At 61.4% G+C, this 23,559-nt stretch overlaps 5 protein-coding genes and 2 non-coding genes across 7 annotated transcripts; 5 read left to right on the top strand and 2 right to left on the bottom strand.

The window, feature by feature from the left end:
* Positions 1 to 17: 17 nt before the first annotated feature.
* Positions 18 to 1,034, top strand: SPAC227.14_1 (Putative uridine kinase). The gene is made up of 4 exons (XM_062774408.1): positions 18 to 247; positions 284 to 429; positions 468 to 643; positions 697 to 1,034. Exons 1-4 carry the CDS (start codon positions 175 to 177, stop codon positions 1,025 to 1,027), a joined length of 726 nt encoding a protein of 241 aa, XP_062630392.1. The 5' UTR covers positions 18 to 174; the 3' UTR covers positions 1,028 to 1,034.
* Positions 1,035 to 1,206: 172 nt separating this feature from the next.
* Os01g0618400 (DEAD-box ATP-dependent RNA helicase 25) lies at positions 1,207 to 3,240 on the bottom strand (the record flags this gene model as incomplete). Its single annotated transcript, XM_062774409.1, has 4 exons — positions 2,980 to 3,240; positions 2,206 to 2,917; positions 1,896 to 2,144; positions 1,207 to 1,847 (listed from the first exon to the last, which is right to left on the bottom strand). Exons 1-4 carry the CDS (start codon positions 3,223 to 3,225, stop codon positions 1,207 to 1,209), a joined length of 1,848 nt encoding a protein of 615 aa, XP_062630393.1. The 5' UTR covers positions 3,226 to 3,240.
* A 1,469-nt stretch (positions 3,241 to 4,709) lies between these two features.
* On the top strand, positions 4,710 to 4,801 carry LOC62_06G007890. Its single transcript is given in 2 exon segments — positions 4,710 to 4,747; positions 4,764 to 4,801. It is a non-coding gene; the product is annotated as a tRNA-Cys (tRNA).
* Positions 4,802 to 4,814: 13 nt separating this feature from the next.
* LOC62_06G007891 lies at positions 4,815 to 4,896 on the top strand. Its single transcript is given in 2 exon segments — positions 4,815 to 4,850; positions 4,861 to 4,896. It is a non-coding gene; the product is annotated as a tRNA-Met (tRNA).
* A 1,507-nt stretch (positions 4,897 to 6,403) lies between these two features.
* On the bottom strand, positions 6,404 to 10,016 carry LOC62_06G007892 (uncharacterized protein). The gene is made up of 5 exons (XM_062774410.1): positions 8,696 to 10,016; positions 8,553 to 8,654; positions 8,089 to 8,290; positions 7,618 to 8,038; positions 6,404 to 7,526 (listed from the first exon to the last, which is right to left on the bottom strand). Exons 1-5 carry the CDS (start codon positions 9,585 to 9,587, stop codon positions 6,888 to 6,890), a joined length of 2,256 nt encoding a protein of 751 aa, XP_062630394.1. The 5' UTR covers positions 9,588 to 10,016; the 3' UTR covers positions 6,404 to 6,887.
* Positions 10,017 to 11,619: 1,603 nt separating this feature from the next.
* Positions 11,620 to 12,148, top strand: LOC62_06G007893 (uncharacterized protein; the record flags this gene model as incomplete). Its single annotated transcript, XM_062774411.1, has 2 exons — positions 11,620 to 11,841; positions 11,900 to 12,148. 2 exons carry the CDS (start codon positions 11,620 to 11,622, stop codon positions 12,146 to 12,148), a joined length of 471 nt encoding a protein of 156 aa, XP_062630395.1.
* Positions 12,149 to 21,023: 8,875 nt separating this feature from the next.
* Positions 21,024 to 22,814, top strand: LOC62_06G007894 (uncharacterized protein). The gene is made up of 3 exons (XM_062774412.1): positions 21,024 to 21,313; positions 21,598 to 21,671; positions 21,877 to 22,814. Exons 1-3 carry the CDS (start codon positions 21,202 to 21,204, stop codon positions 22,666 to 22,668), a joined length of 978 nt encoding a protein of 325 aa, XP_062630396.1. The 5' UTR covers positions 21,024 to 21,201; the 3' UTR covers positions 22,669 to 22,814.
* Positions 22,815 to 23,559: the final 745 nt, after the last annotated feature.

A 23,559-nucleotide genomic window follows, 5' to 3' on the forward strand; every position in this document is an offset into this window, starting at 1 on the left:
CCGCTCGTCAACAACGGCCAACCCACTCTACAGCCATTCTTGCCATCTGTCCACTCCGCACTCTCGGCGTGGGTGCATCGGCAGCCTCTCTGCCGACAGGAGCACCACGCAAAGCATGATATAGCCGCGGTGGGTGCGGGCCAGCCTGCGCCCCACCCCGCCGCCCACAGCACAATGTCAGTCGACGCCATCGCCCAGCAGCTCGTCCGCGCCGCCGCCGAAGGCAGCCAGCGCCGCGTGGTAGTCGGTACGTCCTGCCCCCCATCTCCAGCTCACACGCCAGCGGTCAGCGGTATCCCAGGCTCGGGGAAGAGCACGCTCGCGTACCCGCTCGCTGAGCGCGTCAACGCGCTCGCTGGGCGGGAAGTGGCGATTTGCGTGGGCATTGACGGGTGGCATTACTCGCAGGCCGAGCTGCGGGGGATGGAGGTGGGCGCCGCGAGCCCGTGGCGGAGCTGACCCGCCAGAACCCTTCCCACCTCTTCGCGCGCCGCGGCGCCCACTTCACCTTCGACGCCGAGTCGTACGCCTCCTTCGTGTCAGCGCTCGACACGACACCCACGCTGCCCTTCCCGACGTTCTCCCATGCGGACAAGGATCCCGTGCAGCATGGGGGCGAGGTGCGGCCAGAGCACCGGGTGATGTGAGTGGCGCCGCCAGAGAAGGAAGGAAGGTAGCAGCTGACCCCCGACCCAGCATCATCGAAGGCCTCCACGCCCATCTCGACGTCGTGCCCTGGTCTACCGCTGCCGCACGTTACGACTACACGATCTGGGTGGACACGCCTCGCGCCGTCGCGCGCGAGCGCATCGTGCGCCGCCATCTCCGCGAAGGGGTCGAGGATACCCCCGACGCTGCGGCGCGCCGGGCCGACCAGAGCGACATGGTCAATGCTGATACGTTGCTGGGTAACCGCCTCGTGCCGAGCATTGTCGTCGACTTGGACGCTGCTGAGAGCGTTGTTGCGCCTGCCGTTGCTGCGGGAGCCGCGGTACTGTTCACTGCCGCCGCCGGCATCACGGCTTAGACTACCCTAGACATGTTGTTATGCACCTTCAGTTGTTCTGCACCCTGCTCAGGATGCTCATGCTCAAGATACAGCGCGATCATTGACAGTCTATAGTGTATGTAGGTCTATCATTGAGGCCGGTGCCTCTTTTACGGTGCCGCCGAAGCGGATTTGGTGTTGCTCGCTGGTGCACCAGCTTAGGCCCCAGGAGGGCCGCCACGTCCACGTCCTCCGCGGCCACGACCACCACGGCCTCGGCCACCGCCCCCACCGCGTCCTCCTCCTCCGCCTCCTCCGCGGGGCTGCTGCTGCTGCTGGTGAGGTGCCTGCTCCTGCTTAACCTGCTGCTGTTGCTGCTGCTTCTGCCTCTGGCCCTGACCGCCCTGCTGGCCACCACGTCCACCGCCACCACCTCCAGGAAGGTCGTCCGGCTTGACGATACGCAGCCCCGGGACACCCTTCAGGCCCATCTTGCCCACAGTCTTGGCGAGCAGTCCAGGCGGCTGGCCGTCCCGCGTCTTAAGCACGTCCCGAGCATACGCGTTGGCGTTGGCGACCAGGTCGGTCTGCTTCCACCTCAGGTTGCGCAGGTTGGAGTTGTAGTAGCCCATCCAGGCCTGGTACGCCTGGCCCTTGGACTCCTCCGACACCGAGTTGAGCGCCTGGTCGACTAACGCGTGGGCGTGAGAGAGGACAGGCGGGTCGATGGGAGGGTACTGGTGCAGCGTGAACGTCTTGATCGTCTTGTCGCTGAGGAAGAAGGTCTCAAAGTCGGCGAGGACGAGGACACCGTGGCCCTGGGCACCGGCACGGGCGGTACGGCCGAGGCGGTGGACGTCTGGGCATGTTCAGCTGAGATTGAGGTGTCTACTACAACTGAACTCACACTGCTCGCCGCTAGAGGGAAGGCCGACCTGGACGACACCGGTCACACCCTGGACGTCGATACCACGGGCAGTCACGTCCGAGGAGAAGAGGACGCCACGGTCCGCGGCGCGGAACTCGTCAGTCGCCTTGGTGCGCTTCGACTGCGAGAGACGGCTGTGGATCTCCCACACGGGCCAGCCAGTGGGCAGGGCAGCAAAGATCTCGTAGTAGAGGCCAGCGGCGCGGGCGGTGGGCAGGAAGACCATGACTGGGGTGTGAGTGGGTATAACCTGGTGGATCGAGAAAACTTTGGCACCAGCCCGACTCACCCTTGAATCCGCCGCGCTCGCCGGCAAGCATCTCCTCGCGTCTGAGCACCTCAACGGTCGCCGCGATAACGTCCTTGGGCTCAACAACCAGGCTCTCCTGCACGACGTGCTTGTGGGCGTTGACATCCTCGTCCTTGAGGGTCGAAATGAAGCGGTGGTCGGGGAGCAGGGCGATCGACGAGATCGAGTGCACCTCGGCGGGCAGGGTAGCCGAGAACAGGAGCGTCTGGCGGGGGACTGCGCGGCGGTCAGGCAGCGCCTCAAGGATCTTGAGCAGCTCGCGGCGGAACCCGGCATCGAGGAGTCGGTCCGCCTCGTCAAGCACGAGGGTGGGCAGGCCGCCAAGGCGCGCCTTGAGGTCGCTGTTCTCCAACAAGTCAATCATGCGGCCCGGCGTGGCGACGAGCACGTCGGCGCGGCGCGTCTTGAGGTTCTTGATGTCCGTGTTGACGTTGGTGCCGCCCACAACGCACTGCACGCCAAAGTGGCCCGCGAACGCACCGCCCAGCAACCCCTCGGCGGCAACGGCAATCTGCTGCGCGAGCTCACGCGTCGGCGAGAGCACGAGGATCGACACGCCGGAGGGGTTGCGCGCCGTCACGAGGCGCTGCAGCGCGGGCACGAGGAACGCGAGCGTCTTGCCCGTGCCCGTCTTGGCCTGCGCGAGCACGTCGAGGCCCTTGATAATGGTCGGCAGCGTGGCGGCTTGCACCTGGCGCGGGTGTCAGCGCGTCACCTTCCTTCCCTAGCCCCCCCCCCCCCCGGCTTCCTCACCTCGGTACAGAACTCGAAAGGAATGTTGGCCAAAAGCTGAGGGCTGAGGCCGTCAAACTCGGCGAAGCGCGTCTGCGTAGTCGCGCTCGCAATCGTGCTCTGCTGCACTGGCGCGGGGGTCATCTGACCGGGCGTCAGCGCCGGCGTGGACGTCGCGCTGGCGTTCGGGCGCGGCTTCTTTGCGTTCCCCCCGCTTGGGCGGTCATTCGGGCGGCGATTGTGGCGGGGTGGGCCTGGGGCTGACATTGTTGAGAGAGAGTGGATGAGAGGTTGTTGCGACGCGAACGAGTTGCGATGCGACTTTTATTGTCGCGGTGGAGGCGTCGTCGAGCGCGATCGAGCCGCTGCTTCAATGTAAACATTTTGGTCCCGCTCGATGCCACGCGATGTACACGCGAGCCTCCTGAAATGGCAGAGCCCTCGAGCCCTCTCAACCTAGACGGCATGTATCACTTGCGTGCCGCAGTTGATGACGACCGTTCTTCTTCGCCAAGTATGCTAAAAGAAGCTGACTTGGAGACAGACTTGGATCGGGGTATCCCAGTTGAAAGGGAGCAGCTCTTGACTGTCGCCATCTGTTTCCGCTTCGCTTCAGACTTCACCAGGCGAGGGCTGTAGTCCTAGAGCCGCCTCTGGTTTGGTAGGCTGCCAACGCTCGTCAAGACCAGGTTGGTGAAGGCGGATACCTGTTTCCTACAGAACTTGTTGGCTTTCAAGCCGGCCAGCAATCAATCGTGCAATCGTGTAGAACGTGAACGTGGCAGGCCGACACTATTCCGAGAGAACCGCGCAAACCTGTAATGCCGTTTGGGCTTGCTGGGTCCGGCATGCCGACGAATCACACATGGTGCCGAGCACACTGACCCGTAAGGCTGTCAATACACCCTTTCGGTGAGTACCGTGCTGGAATCAGGCTGACGCCTGCAACGTCATCCTTTACGTCGACAAGGCATGCCACCTCATGTGGGGTCAACTCGTCGCCACAGCTGACCGCCGGTGGGTCCTATACCCGAGGAATGGCCACAAAATGCTTGCGAAGGCGGGGTCAGCCGCCATCATCGGTTCGTCACTACTCCTCGAGACCCATCAGCCCCCGCTCCATGCGATACCAACCTGCTGCACATGGTGCACCCCGTAGCAGGACCACGCCGTAACAGTCAGTACCTCTTTCCCTCCCGGGTCCTTGCACCTGTCTCCTATTGTTCCTCGAAGTGCGACTGCCCACAGGAGACGAGGAACCGGTGGTCTCTCCGCCGTGAAATAACGTAGGCTTGAAGGAGGCTGAAGGGTAAGGAGTAGTTGCGAGTCCAGAGCAGAGTAAGTGGTGAATGCACGACGCCGAGTCGTAAGTTACAGTTCCTTAGACGCGGTGATTTCCTCGACCTCGATGACACATTGGCCCCCGGCGGAAGACGCAAGGTCCGTCCGCACGCAGTCACGTCGGATGCACCTACTTGCTGGAAGACACCATGCGGGTCGAGTGTGGCGCCACGAGCTGCAGTGTGCCACGGCTTGGCGTTGCGTGCTTACGACGACGGCACGAGGTACGTACCTCTGTCGCAACAGCAACCGGAAGCACTCGGGGGCCTAGGCACCCGGTCCGTGAACGTGTGCATGTGGGCCAAAAGCACACGCAACTCACGACGGCGTACGTACCCCAAGGCCAACGATGCACACAGATCGACGACTCACCACTCGTATGCAAGTCAACGACCCCCGGAATGTATCAAGTGGCTTTAGCACAGTGGTAGATTGCGGCGGATTGCAACTCGTAGAGTCTAAAGATCCGTAGGTCCCCGGTTCGATCCCGGGAAGTCACTTATCATTTCTGTCCAATCGCGATGGCTTAGTGGAAAAGCGCCAGGCTCATATCACGTGATCACCTGGAGATCCTAGGATCGAGACCTAGTCGCGATAGTTGGAGATGATTCTCTTTTGCATGTTTGTGGGCAGCTGCTTATGCTTTTTGCAGATGCGTCAAGCGGAATGACGTAAACCGGGAGGCGTGTTACTAGTGGCATGATGGCGATCGGGGCGGCTATGGTGCGGAAGATGTGGCCTAGCAGCGAGCGGGCCGCCACGAACGAACCCCGTTCCTCGCCACAACGGGCCTCACACACGGCACGCGGGACACACGCCGCATCGGCGTGCCCAGAGCTCGAAACTCGGTGCCAAGAACCCTCCGGCGCATGCATGCCAACGGAACTCGCCTGCACACCTCGCCTCGCGTGTCGCGGCAGTCACTGCCGTTTGGTTCGGTTTCCCCACGCTCCCTCCCTCGTCCCTCCCGGCGCCGACGGCGCCCGCAGCAGCCGTCCACTCCATTGACAGCTCGTCAGCGCACCAGCCATCATCAGCCGGCTACCCCGCTACTACCGGACACGACCGACCCATCTGCGGCATTCCTCGGATCCACCGTGCGGCATGTCTCACCCCGGTGGGCACTGGGGCGAGGTTGGGCGCCGATTAGTTTGTCGTTGTTCGTCCTATCGCCGCCGCTCGCTCGCTGGCAGCGGTCGTGTTCCGCTCGTGTTTCCTCCAGCTTGGACAAGAAGACGTGGGCAAGCTCTCATCAATGCAATCACATGCCTTGGGCAAGCTATTGCGAGCACACTCTGTGCCAGCCGCCTATGATCGGGCCGTCCCTCGAGGCATCGAGGCTGCAATATGTATCCCACCCAATTCTGTGTGTAGGTAGGTGGTGCCTTGGGCCTTGTTCCCGCGTGCACACACCCATCCCATGCGGCACCCGCGCAGTCGTTGCCGCAGCCCGAAGCCGCACTATCCCCACCGCGATATACTCTGCCTCGACGGCCTTGTTTGCGCACCCCCCACGAGACGCATGTGGCGTGGCGAAACAGCCGTCCGCCTGAGACATATGTCTGCGTACGCGATGTTTGCGGCCCGTGCAGTGTTTACCGCGTTCTTCGTGCGTGCGTGCGTGCGTGCTTGCCAAGGTGCTTCCCCTCGCCCCCCGCGTTCCTTCCGTCCTATTCCATTTCAAGCCACGCGCAATCACGACCAAGCGGCCAAGCGCTAGTGTGATCATCCTTACGAAGCTGTCCCCAGTCGAGCTGCCCACCGCCCACCCGCATCCGGGTGAGTTGTCAGACACATTCCGCAACGCCCTGTACCCAATTCCAGCGATGATTCCGGCGTATGGGAACTCACTCATGTCGACCGACTCGACTCGACACGACATGGGCAACAGCTGGACACGTCCTCGGCCGTCACCCCCGCCCACCCAATTGACAAGCGCAGGTACCGCACGTCGTGCTGGCCTGCCTTTGATGTGCATCGCTCTCTTTCCCCTCCCTGTTTGCCTGCACGCAACCACAGCCTAGTCCAGGTGCGGCGGCGTCAGGTGAGGCGTCATTTTGTCAGGCGCCAGGCCGCAGCAAGCAAACGTCGAGTGAGGAAAGACCCACGGAGTCCATGCCCCGCCTCGCCTCGCCCCTCGCCTCGCCACGTTCTCGACCTAGTGCCGGCGCAGGCGAGCCGCTCACCTTCCCACACACCGCCTGCGGCTCTGCACTAACGGCTAATAATTTTGGGCCATTTTTACGACCAAGCTCAAGCGGGTGACCACGAGACAGCCAATAGACAGCCTGGAACGGACATGCATGGACACATTGGCATACAGGTTAGGCCAAGTCGATAGACTAATCGATACATAGTAGAACGGGCCGGTCGGATGGCGTGAGATGGACATGGGTTAATAGCCTTCCTATGCCGAGTGTGTAGACGTCGAGTAGTACCGGAATACGAGCGGAAGAAAGGCGGGGGCTGAGGGGGTCGTAAAGTAGAACTAGGGCGGGTGCGATAGCCGCCTCGGGGCTAATAAGCCGGGTACATCTGCGTATGCAGGAAACACAGGAAACTAGGCTGGACGTGGACGGGCAAGCCTTCTAAGCCGGGGGAAACACATCCTGGTTGGGCGGGTGCTGGCGGTTGTCATAGGCCACACGGAGATCCTGAGACGAGGCGCCGCGCGAGCCGGGGATGTGTGTGTATGGGAGATGCGATTGCGACTCGGCGTATCCTGGAGGCGCCGGATAGACAACGCCGGGTGGGTGGGACAGCTGGGCACCGCCGACAGATTGGTAACCAACGCCCATGTGAGGCGTGGCGTTGACTGGCGGTCCTCCGGCCGAGGGGTATGGCGTTCCGCCAGAGGGTGTCACGGCCGGAGACATGTTCACGTAGTTGCCAAACTCCTCGGTCTGCGGGCCTGGGTCCAGCGCTCCATAAGCGCTGGCCGAAGAGAGCAGCTCGGGGCGGTGGAATCCAGGCGACGCAGGAGACGTGTGGTACCCTCCTTGCTCATCGCTGTTGCCGGAAATGGACGTGGACGGGGCGTGAGAGTGAGCGTGGTGGGCCATCGTCGGGTGGCCGGCCGTCATGCTGCGACGGTCTTCGACATAGCTGAGCGATTCCGACGTGCCGAGCGCGTTGTGGGCATACGTGACATGCTGTTGGTCCTCAGCCATGTGCGGCGCGGCGATGGCGCCTGGGACACCAGTGAAGGGTGCCGTGATGTACGCAGACTGGCATGGCGTCAGCGGCCGTCGCACACCGCATCGTCGAGGTGGCATCGCATGCCACGGATGCCACGTAAGCTTTTCATTAGCCACTCACATAGTTGCCAAAAATCTTCTTGAGCGCCTGCTCGAGGTGAGCCCAGGGGAAAACCTTGAGGCCCTTGTCAATGTTGCGCGGCTTGGGGTTGGGGTAGTTCATGATGTGGGCGTAAAAGTCCTGCCATTGGCCTTCATTCTTCTGCAGGGTCGTCGGCTTGAAGCTCTCGAGGTTTCGACGGATGCGGTTCTTCTCCTCTGTCGTGTATCTCGTGGTCATGAGACACTCGAGCAGGTAGATGACGTCGACTGAAGTGAAGTAGCACTCGTTGCGGGCATCGTGATAGAGGCAGGAAATGACAATCATGTTTGGAGTCCAGTCCTTCTCCTCGACGGCGGAGAACGAGGCATGAACAATGGCACCGACCTGACGCCGACTGAATCGCACCAGGCACCGCCTGTTGGACCACATCTCGGGTGACCTGTGGACACTGTTAGCGCTGTCGTCGACCCTGTTGTCGCCACCGCTCACCAGTTCATCTTCATCGTCATCAGGTCGCCCTGGACCTCCAGGCGGGCCTTGGTGCGCACGACATACGGCGATGGCTGGCCTCCAGAGGGCATCATCTGTGTGGTGCGAATGAGGCCCGGTTGGGGAGTGAGTGGCGGAGAATCGTAAACGAACGAGGCCGTGGCGCCAGCGGGGATCGCCGTGGGAGGGGGGTATGAAGGCTCTGAGGATGATTTAGTCATGGAATGGAAGGATGAGGCGAGTGAATGGAAAGTATAAAGGAATGAAAGAAGGGAGATAGAGGTGATCTCGTCTGATCTAGTGGGCCAACAGTCTCCCTCTTATGATCGAGAATAAGACACGACCCACTGCCGTCCACTACGACGAACAGCCGCCCACCACCCCAGGGGTGAGAAAATGGCGTCGCTGCCCACCCGGACTGGGTTGAAATAGGATTTTGGCACCAGAAACAGCCGAATACGTACCGTCTTCGCGCCTACGGCGCATGGCCATCTTCTTTGGGCTGGCAGAGCCGGACATATCGAGCCTTCGACGCGCGCGTTTTGGCGTCGATCCTCCCGCATCCACTAAGGATGTCAGAATGACACTCAACAAGGTGGTGACGTACCGTCTGCAGTGTAGCGAAACTCTCCCAGTCCAAGACTCTCTGCGATACCATAAGGCTTTGTAATGGCTTCCAGGAAAATCGGGACATTCCATGGCGTACTGCCGCGTATGCTGGTGGCGTTGCTGGACGGCACAGCAGCCGTCACGAGGTAAGATTGATCGACCGAGTCTGGTGGCGGAAGCTCTACCTTGGTCTCAATCGCGAGGTTGCCAAAGAGAATGCGAACGCGGTTGCCACTGTCTTGACCAGCTGCCTCGAGTTGTGGCGCCGGAGGAAAGTTGAGGTCGCAGTTGATGCGGATAACGGTGCCCTCGGGCCCTTGGAGTGGTCCGACGTCGTAAACTGCGATAATGCCTGTACGGGACGTTGGGTAGGGTTGCGGGGCTGCTGCTAACTGAGGAACAGCTGTGGTCGGCGGCGGGGCGTGGTAGGCGAGTCCATAGGTGTTGCTGCTTGGGTTCGCACTGGCGCTTGTGCCGACGTGACTGCTGCCAACATGGCTGCTACCGACCTCGAGCGGAGGAACCTGGCTTACGAGACTCGGCAAACGAGAAGCGTCGCCGTCACCACGGCCGCCAACGTGTCCAGGGTACCAGGAGCCTGCCGTTGAGGACCCGGCGTTACTTGGGAAGGAAGAGCTAGCCACGCTAGGCGGAACGAGATGTGATACGAGAGGGGGAGGCTGTGTGGGGTGTGGTGCTGATTGTGCCTGTTGTTGTGGTGGTGGAGCAGCGTGCTGAGGCGGTGGTAATGGGGGCTGCTGCTGCTGTTGGGGATGCTGCTGCTGTTGCTGTTGCGGCTGATGTTGCTGCTGCTGCTGTTGCGGAGCAGTCCCGTAGGAGGCGTAGCCATTAACGCGGGGATCGTTGCCGCCGCCCGCGTTTGGGTACATTGCGAGGGGAGAGGAGTGGGAGAGAAACACGGTGGTTGATGTGAAGGGGGGGGAAGAGGTACGAGTTGAAGATGATGTTTATGTATCGCCAAAGGGGTGAAAGTGTGCAGTGTGGGACCAACCCAGGAGGCGGATACACTTTGCGCTATTAAACGGCACTGTACGAGGGGGGAGGTATAGGGGAGGGGGAAGGCTTGGACCGAGATCCGATTCCAAGAAACACCAAGACGCGTGCGCACGAGCTGTCACGTCCCTACTCCTGCAAGGATTGCGGGATAACGGAAGCGTTGGGCTTACGATGTGCTGCGTGCACTGGCTTGCGGTCGGTTGTCGACGGACCGGGTCAACGCGAGTGCCAGTACCGGAAGATGAGGACGCAACCGTGTGAGGTTGGATCGGTGCCTTGATGGTGTAGTGTCCAGTAGCTACGGGCGGGGGAGGGAGGTGGGGGGAGGGGGGGAATGTGGACACGCCGACGAATGCGGGGGGGAGGGGGGCTCGGGTTGAATTGGCCGTTTGTGCGTGTGCTTCGACGACGGCTACTGCTGCTGCTCCAGCGACGACGATGCACTCGGTGTGGGACCAGGGCGGTACAGATCAAGGTGAGACTGTCAGGGTGTGCGGCGACGCCGGTGTGGGCAAGGTTGATTGTTCGCGCGCGATGGTCGGGGGCCTGAGGAGCCTGAGACGAGCCTTGGTTGCAGCGAGCTGACGGCGGCGGCGGCGGCGTCGGGGCGCGGGGTGACTAGCTAGACAAGAGCCCACGGCCGATCGGGGGCACGCTGTGTGTGCGCTCGGTGGTAGTGTCGTGTAGATCTGGGTCCTTTCAAGTGTCCGTGTGTGGGTGGGCGCAGGTGGGTGTGTGCGTGAGTGAGTGCCGCTACTACTACGTGATAAGCACTCTCTCGCTCGGTCGGTCCGCCGGGGCCAGTAAGGGATGTATGACCTGGCTGGGCTTGCTTTCTTGCTTTGCTTGCTGGGTTGCTTGATTGTTAGGTGGGCGAAGCAAGTAGGGACTCGGACTGGGATGGCCTGGACGCAATCGGCAATAACCTGCCAGCCTGGGTGGTGGACAGGGATTGTCCAAGCTGCTTGGTGCACACGACCGATGCAGGGAACAAGGTGAACCAGGTGTTATGCACGCATGCAGCTCGGGGGGGATGGCCTAGAGTCGAGTGGACAAGAGTGGGACGAGAGGGAGCACGAGTCGTGTGTGTGTTCTGAATTGATGATCGCTGGGTAGCTGGTTTGATGATTGTGATGATGTCGATGTCGAGGTAGTGGTGGTGGATGTGGTGGTGGTTGTGGTGGTGGTGGTGGTTGATGTGGTTGATTGTGGTCTTGTCTGGTCGGGGTATTGCTTGGTACCTGCCTGCAGCCTTAAGCCTAAACGCAAACGCGCATCGCCAAACGTTGCATCTCGTCTCGTCTCGTGTCGTGTCGTCTCGTGTCGTCTTTGGCCTCTCTGCTCTGCTCCTCTCCCTTCCCCTGGCTAGCAGACAGCCAGCCAGCCCAATGGCGCAAAGCCAGCCCTTGCATACCCTAAGCCTCCCATCCCACATCCGGTGGCTCCTGATCGACCAAGTCTCCGAACGACCACTCGTCATGACGCTCCAACTCTCCGCCGCTCTTGCCTGCCTTCCTGCCTTCCTGCAGCGACTAGTCGGCCTACCAGCCAGTCGGGCCAGCAACCCAGTCTGCCCAACCAGCCCAACCTCTGCTACAATTTGCGTGGGTGCCATGCCATGGCTTGGCTCTCGCTCCTCTCTCTCTCTGTGATTGCTGCACTTGCCGCACGAGGCCCTGTCTGCCTACATCCCCCTTATCCCCCCTCCCCCTGCGCGTGCTTTCACACTTTTGGCCCCCCGGGAACCCGTTGCACAAGACGAGTTTTCTGTTTCCCCTGGCGCGATTCCCCTTCCTTACCCCTTGTACCGAGTTTTTTTTTTTTTCGGTGATGCTTTTGCAAGCGCAATCTCAGGCACAAGGACAGGCAACGACCAGGCAAGGCAACAAGGTCGGGTCGTGCATCATGTCTCTCCATGCACCTTCCTGGGCCTCGTCTCGCCTCGCTCTCGACACTCTCCGTTCGGCCCCTGGCGATGCATTCATCCAGCAGGAGCAGCAACAACTCTGTCCGCGGGTTGTAGTGATGCAAGCAGCAGGCAGACAACGTACGCAGCAGCAGCAGCAGCTCTACCAGCGTGCACGACCACCCCACGCGCTGCAGCTCACACGCACTCACGCCACGCACGTACGCAAGCAAGCACCAACATGGGCCACAGCATGGGCCGCGCTCACGCACGCACAAGGCGAGCGACAACGAAAACGCGCGTGAGCTCTCAACCGCTCGCCCGCCTTGGACCTCAGGCATCATCAGGAACCCTGCGTCGAGTCGTGACCCGCCCGCCGCCGATGGCGCCGCTGGCGCCGCTCGTGGTTCATCCCAAAGAGCCGACCAGTCACGAAACCCAGGTAGACAGGCAAGCCGGCAGGCAGGCAGGGGATGGAGGGCCCCGGCTCGCTCCCTCGCTCGGCCGTCGAGCATTCCGCCAAGGTAACCGGCGCCCAGTGTCAGTTGCTATCTCACGCACCGACATCTGCACGCACTGCCTTGGCGCATCCCAAGAGAGCGCCGACCTGCGACATGGCAACGGGTGGCTCGACGCCCCCGTTGCTCTGGTCAGGTATGCAGACAGGCATGTGGGCCGCACTAGTTGTCGTCTGCTGACCCCACATTCTTGGTCGGCCCGAATCGCTGAATGGTCATGTACCCGCGTCGCAGGGAGACGGAGGGAGGGTCGGCGCCGCACCCGCACGCTCCCAACCCCGACTTTCGAGATGCATCAGGCGCGCTGCAGAGGCGAGCGGCGTGAGTGTGCGCGCCCGCCGCCGCCGCCGAGGTGCACATTAAGCAGCATTGAGCGTGACGTCTGTATGCATTGCGTGGTGCAAGCCCAAAGCCCAAAATTCCCTCTTCAATTAAAGACCCTCATCTTACCCCACTCTGTTCACTTGCACGCACTTGCCCATCCAGGCCGATATTCCGTAGCGCCAGATCTCCTTTGCTCCGTTTGGGTGCGCCACCGATGGGTTCGCTGGAACGGTCTAGCTCCATAATGGCATGACAGCCATGACGGCCAAGTGGGCAAGCAAGTGAGCAAGCAACGGTCATGGGCCACGGGTGTGACCGGGAACCCTGTGCTTGTCGCATGGTTGCAAAATGGGACGGACAGACAGCAGCACGCACAGCGTGCAGAGGCAGGCCAGGCCAGAAGCAAAAAAAAAAAATTGCATGGGGAAAGCGTGGCCGCCTCGCTGCTGCCATGCTGCATGACCGGCATAGCTAGGGAAGCCAGTGGAAGGTGGCCGAGTGGCGTCGGCGGTGGCGTCCTTTAGCCTGAAGGCAGCCACCGTTTGGTCGGTGTCGGCTCTGGGACCCACGAGGCGGCGAGGGGCTAAGGGAGAGGATCCACTCTGGGACCGAGGCGTTAGGGCAGGTTACCGCAACAATACCTCCTCATGCCCTCTCCGCAGGCCCATGCATGCAAAGCTGGTTGCTATTCATTCCAGCTGGGCTCGGCGCCATGCCCCTAGTCCCCCAAGACTGGGTCATCGTCATCGTCACGCGTGCTGCGCTGCCCTCGCTGGCTGGTAGGGGGCAAGACGGCAGCGTCGTAAAAAGGTCCAGAATCTCATGCATGTCTGCGCAAGATCCGGCGAAAGGATGCTTGTTGCCATGGCAGAGCGTCACCGCCTCGTTTCAGAGTCGCACTTTGTAGCCCCAGACTCGCAGAAGCTGTGCTGCATGCCTTTACAACGCGCCCGAGAACACCTGTCTCTCGTACATGTTGTTGCTCCTGCTGGCTGGTTGCTACAAAACTCCCCTTGCTGCTGCCGCCGCCGTCGGTGCCAGGTGCCAGGCATGCCAGGCCCCCGACAATGTGCATGATCAAGACAAGACGCGCGCACCAGGACTGCCCTCAGCCCACCTTGTTTAATCAACGAGGCCTGCCATAGCCGTAACAAGGTTACGTGATAACCGCCCTGAAAGTAATAACACCGGGCCAAAACGCTCCATCTGATAGGTAACCCGGGCACTGCAGGACCAAGGATCCAAGCAGGTCATATGCTCCTCATCCTCTGTGCTTTCGCGCGCGCGCGGGGCATTCGGTTCGGCGACGGACGCACTCCGCGCGGCGGTTAACAGCGGCTCGGGGCTCGGTGTTGGAGCGCGTATGTTTGCCAGCACTAACCAAGCATCAACACGTACCGCACCGAAGCGAAGAAGAAACGGCAGCAGCGGACATTTGGCCCTGACACATTCCCGCACTACCGACCATCGGCGCACCAAACGTGATGTAACCCAACCGACTGCAGAAGCACCCCGCCCCAAGCTTCTGCACGGGAACGCGCTAGTGGACCTTAGCGACATTGCGCTGGCGCTCCGTCGTCGCCGGGGGCGGAACTCGCCGGCGGCTGCTAGCCAGCTAGCTCACTGGGCCTGGCGCCGACGCGGTTTGTACGTATCGGAGCGCATCATCATTTCGGCGTCGGTGGTCCGTCGCATTGCCTGCTATGCGTAGAGTTTGCGTTTCGTTTTGTATTTGATTTGCAGCCGAGTCGGTGGGACCGTGGGCCGCGGGTCTGTACCTTGCTGTACTCCAGCAGCATGCAGCTCCCTACACTCTCCCTTGCCTCGCGCACCTGCGGCGCGGCGCGCGCGCGCGTATTCCAGAGGTCTGGGTCAGCCGGGTTGCCCACATTCCAGGCCCGAGGCCGGACCATGCTTTCAGGCCCGTACACAAGGGGTAGGGTTTGGGTGGATCTCGATGCCGGCACGCGTGGAGAGGGAGTACGTCGTGTGTTCGTCTTCGCGATGATGATGCCAGGTACCACTAGTGCACAAGCATGAGTCATGTGCGCTGGTGCATAGGCCCGGCGGCCGGGTGTGGGGTGGGGCAAAGCACGAGCGAGGTGGCGGCTGTGGTAGGTATCGAGAGGGGCCGAGTGGCGACATGGTCGAAGTGGGGTTGGAGGGGGAGGAGAAGAAAGTGGAGCTGCTGAGCTGCTGCGCTCTGGGTCAACTCCGACGGGCGAAGAGGCGAGCACGTCGCCGAACAGAAACAATCATCCACCCGCGTTGCAGCAGCAGCACCGCGTGTGTCCATCCGCTGCTGCCTCGGCCGTGGCCTCGCCTCGCCACGCCACGCCACGCACGAGGCAGAGTGGCACGCACGGCCTTCTGGGCTTCCCTTGGATGCCGTTCAGTGCGTTTCGTCGCACACTCAAATCGCTATCCTCCGATAGGATTGGGCTTGACTCAGGGCGGCGGGGGAGGAGGGATCGAGGCCGACCGACCGAACTCTCACGATTGTTCACGTTTCATTCTGGGCCTGCTTCTTTCGGACGCAGATCGGACCTTCGGTGACCATGCGTGGATGTGGCGATGGATGAGCCAACGAGGCGGGCGCAGGGTGGGGTGTTGGGTGGCTAAGTGGGCTATTACACCGCCTCGTTTCATGTCTTCACACTAGCGCTATCGCGTGCCTTGGCAACGGCAGCATCCTCGGCAACCTCTGTGTTTGTTTGTTTGCCTGCTCGTCGTAGTTGTTTGCAGCGTGTTTCGGTGGCACAGCCTCGAACCCTACCGGTGTATGAGTTGCGTTGCATCAATCTCACCACCCTGTAACACTGGCATGGTTGTGTGGCCAACAGCCAACGGAACGAGGCGGGGAGGAGGGAAGCCCAGCCAGCCAGCCAACGCAACTGCGCAGCCTGCTCGGTTCCAGTCCGTTCCATCTCGAAACTACAACCGAGCCCACCGAGCCCGGTCACGCACGAGCAAACTAAAAACCAGTGACATGAGGATGACATGAGCATGAATTGCACTTGAAACCGGGCTCCGGCGGCAGCGCGAGTCGTCCAAGGCTCTCGCAGGCTCGCACTAGTGCACTCCATGTCCGCCGGTGGGCTCCGAGACCGGACTTGGGGCAGCGGCGCCCCAGTGCCGTAAGTAACGGGCCGCGAGTCTGCTGATCACTTGGCCCAGCCCAGTGGCCAGGTGTGGCGTGTTGTTGTGTGCTGTCCTCCGCCGACGACACAAGCGTGAAACGTGGCGATCAGCCACCATCCATACAGGTCGCGATGTGTGTGAGCTGCGCCGAGCGCCGAACACTGTTCCGAGACGGTTTGGGCATGGTCTGCTGCACTGCCTCGGATCGTCGGGTGGGCGGGCGTCTCTTGGTGTAGTTGGCGTGGCGACGGGGGTCGTGGCAGCAAGAAACAAGGTGGGCGAGTGGATCGGTCGGGGAGGTCGGTCATTGTCAGTGGCAGCATTAGCAGCGCGACGATGGGCATTACTAGCAGTGGCGTTGTCTCGCATCTCCTTCACTTATCGCTCGCCACTCTCCCCGTGGCATTCAGCTCGACGATTCCATTCCGAGGCGAGTGTGTTAACGCCTACACTCGGAGCATGCCACGCTGCGCAGCCGAACAGGATGCACACCGCCACGAGCCTCATCACACTACTCGCAGCAGCAGTGGCGAACGGCGCGCCATGTGTGCGATCATCTTCCTCGTGGCGAGCATGCACCAAATCCTACATTCCACAGCCCAGCCGACGGCCATGTCCGCATGTCCAAAGCAGCACCACTCTCCCTTAACGCCACGGTGTGATCGGCCTGGCATGCCTGGGACGCCTCCCTCCGACGCCACCACCAGCTAGTGACCCCACTTTGAATCAATTTTTTCGCCGCCGCCGCCGCGTGCTATTACCAGTCCAGTCGCGCCATGCCCGCTGGCTCTGTGTGCGCGCAGGCCCTTGGCATTCGGTGGTAGGCTACGTTCTGATGGGTGGGAGGTCTCCGAACGCCGTTGCCGCGGGGTTTCCACGGTGTACAGAACAAGCCTAAGCCTCACTCCTCATGGCGTGTGCGTGCGCGTGCATACCGCCAAGGCCAGCTGCAGTCGACGTAGTCCTTGTCGATACCTACCCTCATCCAACCTCGGCAGTTGGATACAAACGACTGCAGCCGACTGCAACAACGACGGCTGACAGCTCGCACCACACCGCGCATCCGTCGCTTGAGCACGGCCTCGCCCGCGATCTACGGACTGTGCGCGCGCGCCCTCCGCGAAGCTTCAGCATACGCAGATCGTGCCAAGAGCAAACCAAGCATTCTTACCAAGACAGTGTGGCTCAATGCGTTCGTCGAAGAGGAGCCGCGCCGGCCGGAGGCCGGAGCTTCGGCGCCTCCCTCTCTCGGACCTCGTGGCGAGAAGAGGGACCCGGAACTGACGAGCGGTAGAAGTCGTCGGTCGCGACTTCTGGCGGAAAGTTCCCTCGACCGAGCCCTGCATCCGAGCCGGAGGCAGAGTTTGAAGACACTGAGGACCGCAGCGGATACACTCCGTCCTCACCGCGGGGCGGCCGCGGCCGCTGCCGTGCTGACTTCTAGCACTGATGCGATTCGCCGCCGGCGCAGGACAGGACGCAGGTGGTCGTCGACGAGGCGCTCACACTGGCTGAAACACAGTCACAGGCGAGCATAGTCTGCTCCGTGCCGCGCCGTGCCGCGTCGGCGCGGGGCGGTGGTGGAGGCGGCGCAGCAGCCGTCTTTGATTGGAACACGGAGTCGGACGCCACGCGCCACGCGCGCCACGAAAAACTCCAACAGGCGAGCTCATGATTAATCACTACTGTCCATCAAATTTGTCGGTGCGGCGCCGCTTCCCTGTCTGCGGCGGCGCGATACTCGAAGCTACTACTCACCGCCACAGGGGGCCGAAGCCTCTGGCGTGCGCCACACACTGCCGAGCACCGCCGCGCCATCCGGCAGCGGCGGCGAGAATTTCGGCGACATATTACCTGTCTTCACGTCTAGGGAAGTCACGACGGTGGATGCCGCCTGCCTTTACATGACCCTCCGTCGGCACAGCGGTTCATTTGGGCGGGGGGGACGTGGTCGAGACGAGGCGAGGCGCTGGCGTCATCAACAAGCCGGCGCAGCACCGCCCCCGCCCTCTCGGCGCCGGCCCGAGCGGAGCGCTGGCGACCTGGCCGCGGGCTACAGTACAGTGCGTCGAGGCAGCCGTTGGCTCGCGGCGCAATTATGTATTCACCGGCATGCCGACGTGCCGCGTCTTGGCGGCGCACGAGCTGCGGATTGGCAGAGCGGTCCGGGCGGCGGCGGCGCGAGTCGGCGCGGCTGTCTTGCTCAAGAGGCCGCTCTTCTCGCCAAGGCCAACCAAGCAAGGGCTGGCTGGATGTTTCCCCATTCATTCGCTTACTCGGGTTTGGCCGGCCGGCCCCTGCGCGATGTCCTCCGGGACTGGCTGTGACTAACGCGCTTATTCACCTATTCGGCGGGGCGAGATAGCCCCCCACCCACCCCGCGTCGGGAAGACCCGCCGTACTGTGGGCTGCGCTTTACCGTGGTTAAGCAGGCTTGTGGCGGTGTCTTGACGCACGGACTGGCGCCATGTGTTACGTCGCCGCCACTACACCGCGGCTTGAGGCGTGCTGAAAATCACTTGTTCTCCGCCGTGTGGAGGCCGAGTGAGTGCCCCACGACGGTGGGATGGAGAGCGATTTCCCCGCCTGCCCCACTGCTTGGTTGGTCACGCACTGAGTTGAAGACGCCATCCATGTGTCCGCGACTCTCCGAAGACGTCGTCCACTGGCCATCGCTGACCGAGGATCGGGTGCGAGGGGGATTCAGTGTGGCCGTTGGCGGTGGTGTCATGCCTTCAGGTGGTATGAGACATCAGTCTATTGTCAGCAAGCCTCACACTCCTTTCCGTGTCGGAATGATCTTCTGTTCTGCTTCCGACGACGACATTGCGCTTGGCATGATCTCGCCCTTCCGGCCTTTGAAGGCAGCTGGCGCTTCGAGAAGAAGGGCGGCGACAATGAGAATTCCGGAGAGGAAGGTCGTTTCCTGTTCCCTTGGAGGTTGTATTCCCTCCAGTGCGCTTTTCCTGTGTCTTGCCTTGCGTCTGACTACCAGACGTTGACTGATTGATTCCTTTACCGGCTGACTACCAAAAGTTGACTAAACTCAAGGGGTGCGAGAGTTGGACCACAGGAGTCGCTGGCAGCTGTCTTCGGCATCGAGCTCTAGCGGAGCAAATTCTTCCTCGTCGCGCTCAGTTCACGAGTCGCCATTATGCCGTATGATCCGTGCCAGGTGACCTTCACTCTCCCGATGTCTCTCATCTTGTTGCCTTTTCCCATCTGAAGGGCGGGCTTTAACTGAGTTGAGTTTGCGACGGTAGGAGGGAGACAGGAGCTGCGATTCTGAGTGGCGGTTGTTGACTGTCGAGCGAGCCGACTCCCGACTCCGCGATGTCGCTGCTTAATTTCACCACCACCACAGGTCAGGTCGTGAGTAATTCGTTCCTGATTACTCTCATCCTCGTCACACGAGCGTGTCTGCTCATCGGCGATTAATGCTTTGCCGTAGGCAGCCGCGGTTGATGGAAATGCGCCACTAGCGGTGGGTGTGGCACACAGCCGAGCGCGATGAGAAGAGGCGAGACACGGGGTAGGCCTGGGTACTGATTCAATCCGATTCGGTGTCACTCTGAGCCAGTTGGCCGTCAGAGATTTGACCGGTACCCGCTTTGGCGAGATCTGTCGAGTGTACTCACCTCCGATCAGCCGCGTTTGCCTAGCCATCACTCGGAATCACATTGCCGCCACGATTAAATTGTCGTCCACTTGGGAAACTCGGAGGTGGGCTCCTTTCTCGTTATCATCCCGTTCTTTCACTCGACCTGTTCCGCGCAGTTCCTCATCCGACGGTGAGTGCACTACGGGTAAGCAGTCCATCGCTCCGAGTCAACTCACTTTCGCCACCCGACGCCCAACTGTCGACATCAGCCACTTCCGAAAGCTGCCAACTCCGCCATCCGCACAAGGTATTATTGACAAGTAGTCGACAAAGTGTGCACTTTGGATGTGTTCGTAAAATTACGTGCTACGCGTCCACATCATCCATGTGGCACCCTGTCTAATCGAGGGAGAGCCAGATCCCCCGCGGCGTAAACCCTTCCCACACACCATGGGGGTACGACTTCCGTCGGCGTTGCCCTTTTAGGCCAGGACCGTGGCACGCCGCATGCCTGCTGCCTCCCACGATGGCGCGCGGCAGGCCAGGCATGTGGCGTTGGCAGACGCTGCCGCTGCGGACCATGCGACTCACGCCCCCTTCAGTTCCCTCGTGACAAGGGCGACGCGGAGGGCCGGGGCGTGCGTGACTCGTCGAGGTGAGGTGAGGCGAGGGACGGAACGGCCAGGAGGCGGAAGTGGCACTTGCTCGAACGAGGGTGCCTGAGTGCCACGGCGCGCCGCTGCGGCGATCACTTGCTCCTCCCATCGCTCCAGGCGTCTCCTTCTGGCCTACCTCGGTCGGTCAGATAGTCAGAAAATCAGTCGCACAGGCAGCAGAAGGAGCCCGATGAGGCACCGTATTTTGGATTCTCGCCAAGAAATCAAAGGGGCAAAGCAGCAGTAGTAGTGTGGTACGTGCGGAGTTTTTGAGGAGCATTGAGGAGCAAGCAAGCAGCAATCATCAAAACTAGACCCCCACATTGCCCTGCGTTTCGTCTGCCTGCCCTTGCGATCGTCAGTTCGTTCCGGTGCCTACATATGTGGTTTCAACGCGGGTGTTGCTGGGATCGCTGGGAGTGTAGTTTTGCATGCCCTTCATTAAGTTTGATCGGAGGATAGAAGACAACAAGGGCGGTGGGCAATGGTGAGTGAGTGGGCAGTGGGCAGTGATATCTCTTGGAGCGTGGTGCATGGTCAATGGTGGTGGGGTGGACCTGGGGGGTGGGCATGATCGCGGGAGTGAGTTTAACTGTTGGGGGAGACGTTCCAAGGAAAGGGAGCAAGGCAAATTAACTAACATAGGTCCCAGCTCGGTGCTGGCCGACATATGCCGATGGAGGGGACAGAGCGAGATTGCGACGACGACTACATGGGGGTTGGGGGAGCAAGGTAGGCGCGAATTTAGGCTTGTGGAGCGGGTAGGCGCGCGTCTTCACTTGAAACGCGCCTATTATCATCACCCTGGCTACGGTTGCCATGACGTCGTCGTCATGCTATAAATGTGAATCCAGAGAAGGAATGCCCAAAGTCACGCTCGCTGCGCGGCTTCCCTCACAACCACGGCATATCAGCTGCTGCCCCGCCAGTCCCCGTCGCGTTAAGCTCTCGGCGACTGTGCAATGCATTGTGGTAGCGCCGACGCGCCTTCTGCTAACGCCGAGCCAAGACTGGCTGTGAAAGGAATGGTGGCTGCTTGGTGCAGGGTGGGAGGTTGATTTTTGAGATGGCTGGCACATTATCATCATGGATTCAGGGGCAGCAGCGCGAGCGACGCAGCAACAAGAAATCACTCGCCATTCCCATCCACCCCGTCGCCGCCCCTCCGCGCTTTTGACTTTGTCCTTTCTTCTTCTCTTCACATCCATCCATCCACCTTTCCACTCATCTCTGTTGCCAGGCGCACAGAGCACTCATTCCACTTCGACACCATCAACAAACGTCCCGGCGACGCTCTCCTCCTCCTCTCCCCTTCCCCCCTCCATTACTTTCCTCTTAATCATGTCGCTTTTGGTCAAGACTCTGGCGGCTGGTCTCGCCCTCTCGTCGGTCAACGCGGCTGGTTCGCACAATGCTATCGTGGAGCGTAACGGTGTGCTTGCTGGCTCCTATGGTGAGTACAGTGTACTGTAGTGGTGGTGACGGTGCAAGCGGGAGGCAAGGCAGTAAGGAAGGCAGGCAGGGAAGACGTCGCGGCGTTAGCCCAACTGCTAGTGCTGGCGGTGGCTGCACATGCGCAGTCGCCGGGCTGCAAGGAGCAATGTTGTGCGACAACATGAGACTGGATGCCCATTAGCATGCCCAGTGTTCTCTCGGCGTGCTAGCCTCTGCGCCCCTCCGCCCTTGGTGACCACCTCGCCACCCACCGTACCCGCAGCCCCGCTCACCCCCGCCCAGTGAACAACATCACCGTCTCCGCTACCAATGTCGTTCAGTGCGGCCAGGCGACCGTTTCGTGGACTGGTACCACGGTGAGTGTCTTTTCTCCCCGAGTGATGGTGTCGGAGCGCCGTGTCCGTGCACTCCGAAGCTGTGCGCTAGGCTCCGCTCGCCGTTGGCTTGTCACACCGTGCCTGCTGCGAGCTTCTATTTGTGTCACACTGTGACGCCCCGTCGGCCACGCCGAATCTTCGTGTTCGGCGCACACATTCACATTCTTGTGCTTACACCGCCCAGGGCAACGTCGAGCTCGAGATCGGCTGGGGCGGCATGTACGTCGGCACCAAGGTCATCACGACGATCGAAAACCTCTCGGGCGGTAGCACCAGCTGGCAGGTGACTGCCCAGCCCAGCCAGGGCTCCCTCATCTTCCAGGTCACCGACGCCAACGGCAAGATCGGCTACATCCAGGGCGTGCCCGTGCAGCCCAGCTCGGACTCTTCGTGTCTGTCTGGCTCCGGCGCGGCCCCCAGCAGCAGCCACGACCCGAACAACGACAACACGACCCCCGACCCTCCTGCCCCCGTTCCGCAGACCACCAACGCTGGCAACCCGCCCAACCCCAATGCTTCGGGTGCTTCGGGCTCCAACGGCGGCGGCTCGTCCAACTCTGGCTCGAGCGGCTCGAACTCGAACGGTTCGGACTCGAACGGTTCCGGCAGCGCTGGCTCGGGTTCGGGTTCGGAAAACCCGGCGTCTCCGTCCAGCTCGTCGAGCGCTGCTGGCTCTGATGCCGGCTCAGGCTCCAACAACGGCGGCGCCGCCTCGCCCTCTCCTGCGGCTGGCTCGCCCGCCGCTCCTGGCGACGCTGGCAACGCGGCTGCCACTCCCTCCTCCCAGTCGGTTGTCGTCGTGACTGCCACAAGCCAGGGCCCCATCGTGGTCACTCGCACCTCGTCCGTCGTCGCATCGGCTTCCAACGCCGCTGTCGGTGCCAATGCCGGCAGTGCCGCCTCGCCACGTGCGGTCGCGTCCTTCGCAATTACCCTTACCGCTGCGCTGGCTGCGATCGGCGCCTTTGCGCTCTAAACATGAGGCTTGGCGAAATGGCGTTCTAGAAGACTGCGTGGATCGCGTGGATCGCGGGGAGGAGCATTTGCTGAGGGTCGTTGCGGGCCCCAGCCAAGGAGACTTTGTAGGCTAAGTGGGCAGTATGCATTAGTGTGTGACATGTGCTCTCTGTTTATTTGTTTTGGACTGAGACATGTTGTCCAGGTCGAGGTGTTTCGAGTAGCGAGTTTTCTTGTTTAATTTCGGAGACGCCGGGATGTTTTTCAGTGGTTTTTTTTTTGTTGACCTGCTTTGAGGTGCGCGTGGCTGGGCACTTTATTGGAATCTGAATCTGGACCTGACCTAGGGCGAGTTACCGCAAACCTACGATGCCCAACAAGGCCAGCCAGCAACAGCTAGCGTAGCGCGGTGCCTCGGTCACGATCGGTCGGTCGGTCGGCCTGTGGCAGCGGCCGTAACAAGGAGGACAAGGCAAGGCTAGGCAAGGCAAGGGCTATGAGCGGGGCAACCGGGCTGGATTGAGCGGAGCGGCGACCGCACATGCTGCACGGCGGGGCAGGCCAGTGGCGCACGCTAGGTCTGCGTGGTGTGGTGCATGAGTGAGTTAGTGAGCGAGCGAGTGAGTGCGCACGCACGCACTCGCTCTGACCTGACCTGGTTCTGGCCCACGGATCCGCCGCCGGAGCGCAAGCAGCACGCGTGTGAACGCACGCACGTTGCATGGTATGCTGCGGGACGAGGAGGCACGGGGCGGGAAGTAAGGAAGCAAACGATCACACGCATGTGATATGTGACAATGTGGCACCGCCGATGGAAGTGCGTGCGTGTGTGGCGGTTGTGCGGCGACGACGCGGGGGCCAATCGTGTGCTCCTGCCCGGCCGAGGTATCAGGTTGTGTGGGAAGGGTGG

Source organism: Vanrija pseudolonga, chromosome 6 (assembly GCF_020906515.1).
Source record: "Vanrija pseudolonga chromosome 6, complete sequence".
In the NCBI taxonomy this organism is placed as follows: domain Eukaryota; kingdom Fungi; phylum Basidiomycota; class Tremellomycetes; order Trichosporonales; family Trichosporonaceae; genus Vanrija; species Vanrija pseudolonga.

Excerpts from the sequence above, each read along its gene's own strand:
- SPAC227.14_1 (XM_062774408.1), top strand. The coding sequence starts at position 175 with ATGTCAGTCGACGCCATCGCCCAGCAGCTCGTCCGCGCCGCCGCCGAA. Across the intron at positions 248-283 it reads CCAGCGCCGCGTGGTAGTCG|CGGTCAGCGGTATCCCAGGC; the intron begins GTACGTCCTGCC and ends CTCACACGCCAG. Across the intron at positions 644-696 it reads CGGCCAGAGCACCGGGTGAT|CATCATCGAAGGCCTCCACG; the intron begins GTGAGTGGCGCC and ends CCCCCGACCCAG.
- LOC62_06G007892 (XM_062774410.1), bottom strand. The coding sequence starts at position 9,587 with ATGTACCCAAACGCGGGCGGCGGCAACGATCCCCGCGTTAATGGCTAC. Across the intron at positions 8,291-8,552 it reads GCGCCGTAGGCGCGAAGACG|AGCCTTCATACCCCCCTCCC; the intron begins GTACGTATTCGG and ends AATCATCCTCAG. Across the intron at positions 8,039-8,088 it reads ATGACGATGAAGATGAACTG|GTCACCCGAGATGTGGTCCA; the intron begins GTGAGCGGTGGC and ends CAGTGTCCACAG.
- LOC62_06G007894 (XM_062774412.1), top strand. The coding sequence starts at position 21,202 with ATGTCGCTTTTGGTCAAGACTCTGGCGGCTGGTCTCGCCCTCTCGTCG. Across the intron at positions 21,314-21,597 it reads TGTGCTTGCTGGCTCCTATG|TGAACAACATCACCGTCTCC; the intron begins GTGAGTACAGTG and ends ACCCCCGCCCAG. Across the intron at positions 21,672-21,876 it reads TTTCGTGGACTGGTACCACG|GGCAACGTCGAGCTCGAGAT; the intron begins GTGAGTGTCTTT and ends TACACCGCCCAG.